The 2,707-nt window shown below is 48.1% G+C and overlaps 1 gene segment (V, D, J or C); it reads left to right on the forward strand.

Moving 5' to 3' along the window:
* Nucleotides 1-2,241: 2,241 nt before the first annotated feature.
* On the forward strand, nucleotides 2,242-2,706 carry LOC103213331 (the record flags this gene model as incomplete). The annotated part of the segment is given in 2 exon segments: nucleotides 2,242-2,326; nucleotides 2,426-2,706. Coding segments are annotated over 2 exon segments (327 nt in total), but the record flags the coding sequence as incomplete, so codon positions are not given.
* Nucleotide 2,707: the final 1 nt, after the last annotated feature.

The raw sequence follows: 2,707 nt of genomic DNA on the forward strand, positions 1-2,707 counted from the left end.
CAAAAATCCTCACAATTGGACCCATAAGCAGCATGATGATAAACGGAGAAAAGATTGAAGTTGTCAAAGACTTCACGTTGCTTGGTTCTACAATCGATGCCAATGGAAGGTGCAGTCAGGACATCGGATGACGCATAACACTGCGCAGTCAGCTGCAAAGGACCTCTTTCAAGTGCCGAGAAGCAAGGATCTCTCCTTGAGGACGAATCTGTGCCTGACAGAAGCCATGATATTTTCAATTGCCTCGTATGTATGCGGAAGCTGGACAATGAATAAAGAAGAACGAAGAAGTGCTGATGCTTTTGCGTTGTGGTGCTTGGAAAGAATGCTGAAAGTCTTGCGGACTGCAAAAAGAACAGATCTGTCCTGGAGGGAGTGCAGCCGGAATGCTCCTTGAAAGTGAGAATGCCCAGACTTTGTTTCACCTATTTTGGTCGTGTTGTCAGAAGGGACCATTCCTTGCAGAAATATGTCATGCTGGGTAAGATGGAGTGTCAACAAAAGAGGAGAAGGCTCTCAATGAGATGGATTGACACAGTGGCTGCGAAGATGGGCTCAAGAATAGCAAGGGTCATGGAGCTGGAGCGGGACCAGGCAGTCTTTTGTTCTGCTGTGCATAGGGTCGCTGTGAATCGGACACGAATCAACACCTATCAATAACAACAAAATTCCTAAATTTCCTTATATAATGGCAGCCACTCAGCTGCTCACAGTAGATTCCACCATGAAGTTGATTACCAGTCTCATCATGGGGAATACTACATCCAGCTGTCCAGCCACTCACAACCAGGTCCCACCAAGTTGACACATAACATCAACTACCACAATTAATGCCCAAATGCCTGTCTCCACCAGGAAGCCACCTACCCAGTGGCATCCAGCTTTCTCCAGCCTGTTGCTGTCTAATGCTGGTCTCTTGGCTCTGCTGCTGTTGGCTCTCTGCTGCTGTCTCCAATGAAGGACACACTCCACTCTGGTTTCCACATTTTAGGTGTCTGTCAGAGAAGCACCCAAGTCTCTCTGTACCAAATTCTGTTTTTGTTACCTGGTGTCACACTGACAGGAATATACCACAAATGGGATGGCTTTAATAAACAAGAGTTTATTCTATCACAGTTTTGAAGCATAGAAGTCTGATTTCAAAGTGCTAGGCTCTAGGGACTGGATGAAAGCCCCTCAGCCTTGGGCTTCTGCCCAAGCTCTACCTCTTGCTCCTGGCCCCCTGAAGCAGAAGGCCTTCTTCACTCAGGCAGCTGCTGGCTGAGGCTGACAAACCCAAGGTTGGAAAGGAAAAGGGCACAGTACCGATGTTACCAAACCACACAGAAGGACATTGATTCAAGTCCATTAAGAGTCTCAGGATCGGCAGACAACATGGCAGGCTGCTGAACAATGAGTCAGCCCCATGCAGGATCCCAGCGTGTTAAAGCTACAGACCATTCCTGAGTCTCCTTCATACATATTGGGAGCAGACCACACCCCTATGGCACCCACTCAGCTTTTCCAGTAGATTCCACCAACGACCTGGTTACCAATCTCATGATGGGGAACAACTACATCAAGCTGCCCAGTCCCTCAAACTCAGGTCCAGCCACGTTGACACATAGCCTCACATACCATGTTCATCATTAAAACACACATTATAGAATCACCCCAAAGCCAAGTACTTACCAGAAGGAATTAAACAAATAAATATGCATTGTGTAAAATTTCATTCATATGAATTACAGAAGATGGACCCTAATCCTGCTCTGTTTTGGAAGAGGTTCAGGGCAGCAGTCAGTCCCGTGGTGAGGAGATCACACCCAAGTCCTGGGATTACTGTCACCTAGTAGATGCTTTCTCATATCTCACAGAACCCAGTGCACAACTGTTTGTCTTTTTATATCTGTGAAATGGAGGTTTCACCCAGACCCTAATGTTGGCATCCACCTGACATGTTGTGTGTGTGTGTATATGTGTGTGCATGAAACTGGATAAGATAATGGGAACTCAGGGTTTAGCTCAGTACAATCCCATAATAAGAAATTATATTTTCCCAAATGCTGTCATTGCCATCAAACTCCCCCAGAACACTTACATCTGCTCTGAATCACTGCCCTCTCTGAAATCATCCAACCCCATAGTTTGCTATATAGATGGAGGATATGCAAATAGGTCCCTCCCTCAGCTTATGAAAACCAGCCCAGCCCCAACCCTGCAGCTCTGGGAGAGGAGCCCCAACCCTGGCATTCCAGGTGTCCCCATTCAGTGATCTGCACTGAACACAGAGGAGTCTCCATGGAGGCTGTGCTGGGCTGGGTTTTCCTTGTTGCTGTTTTAAAAGGTCATTCTATGCAGAGCACGTGCATGTGAATGGGCATGAGTGAGAGAAACAGTGGACATGTGTGACGGTTTCCTGACCGGGATGTCTCTGTGTTTGCAGGTGTCCAGTGTGAGGTGCAGCTGGTGGAGTCCGGGGGAGGCCTGAGTCAGCCTGGGGGGTCTCTGAGACTCTCCTGTGCAGCCTCTGGATTCACCTTCAGCAGTTACTACATGAGCTGGGTCCGCCAGGCTCCAGTGAAGGGCCTGCAGTGGGTCGCGTACATTAGCAGTGGTGGTGGTAGCACATACTACGCAGACTCCGTGAAGGGCCGATTCACCATCTCCAGAGACAACGCCAAGAACACGCTGGATCTGCAAATGAACAGTCTGAAAGTCGAGGACA

Source organism: Orycteropus afer, unplaced genomic scaffold (genome assembly GCF_000298275.1).
Source record: "Orycteropus afer afer isolate SDZICR_OR568_19922 unplaced genomic scaffold, OryAfe1.0 scaffold01614, whole genome shotgun sequence".
In the NCBI taxonomy this organism is placed as follows: domain Eukaryota; kingdom Metazoa; phylum Chordata; class Mammalia; order Tubulidentata; family Orycteropodidae; genus Orycteropus; species Orycteropus afer.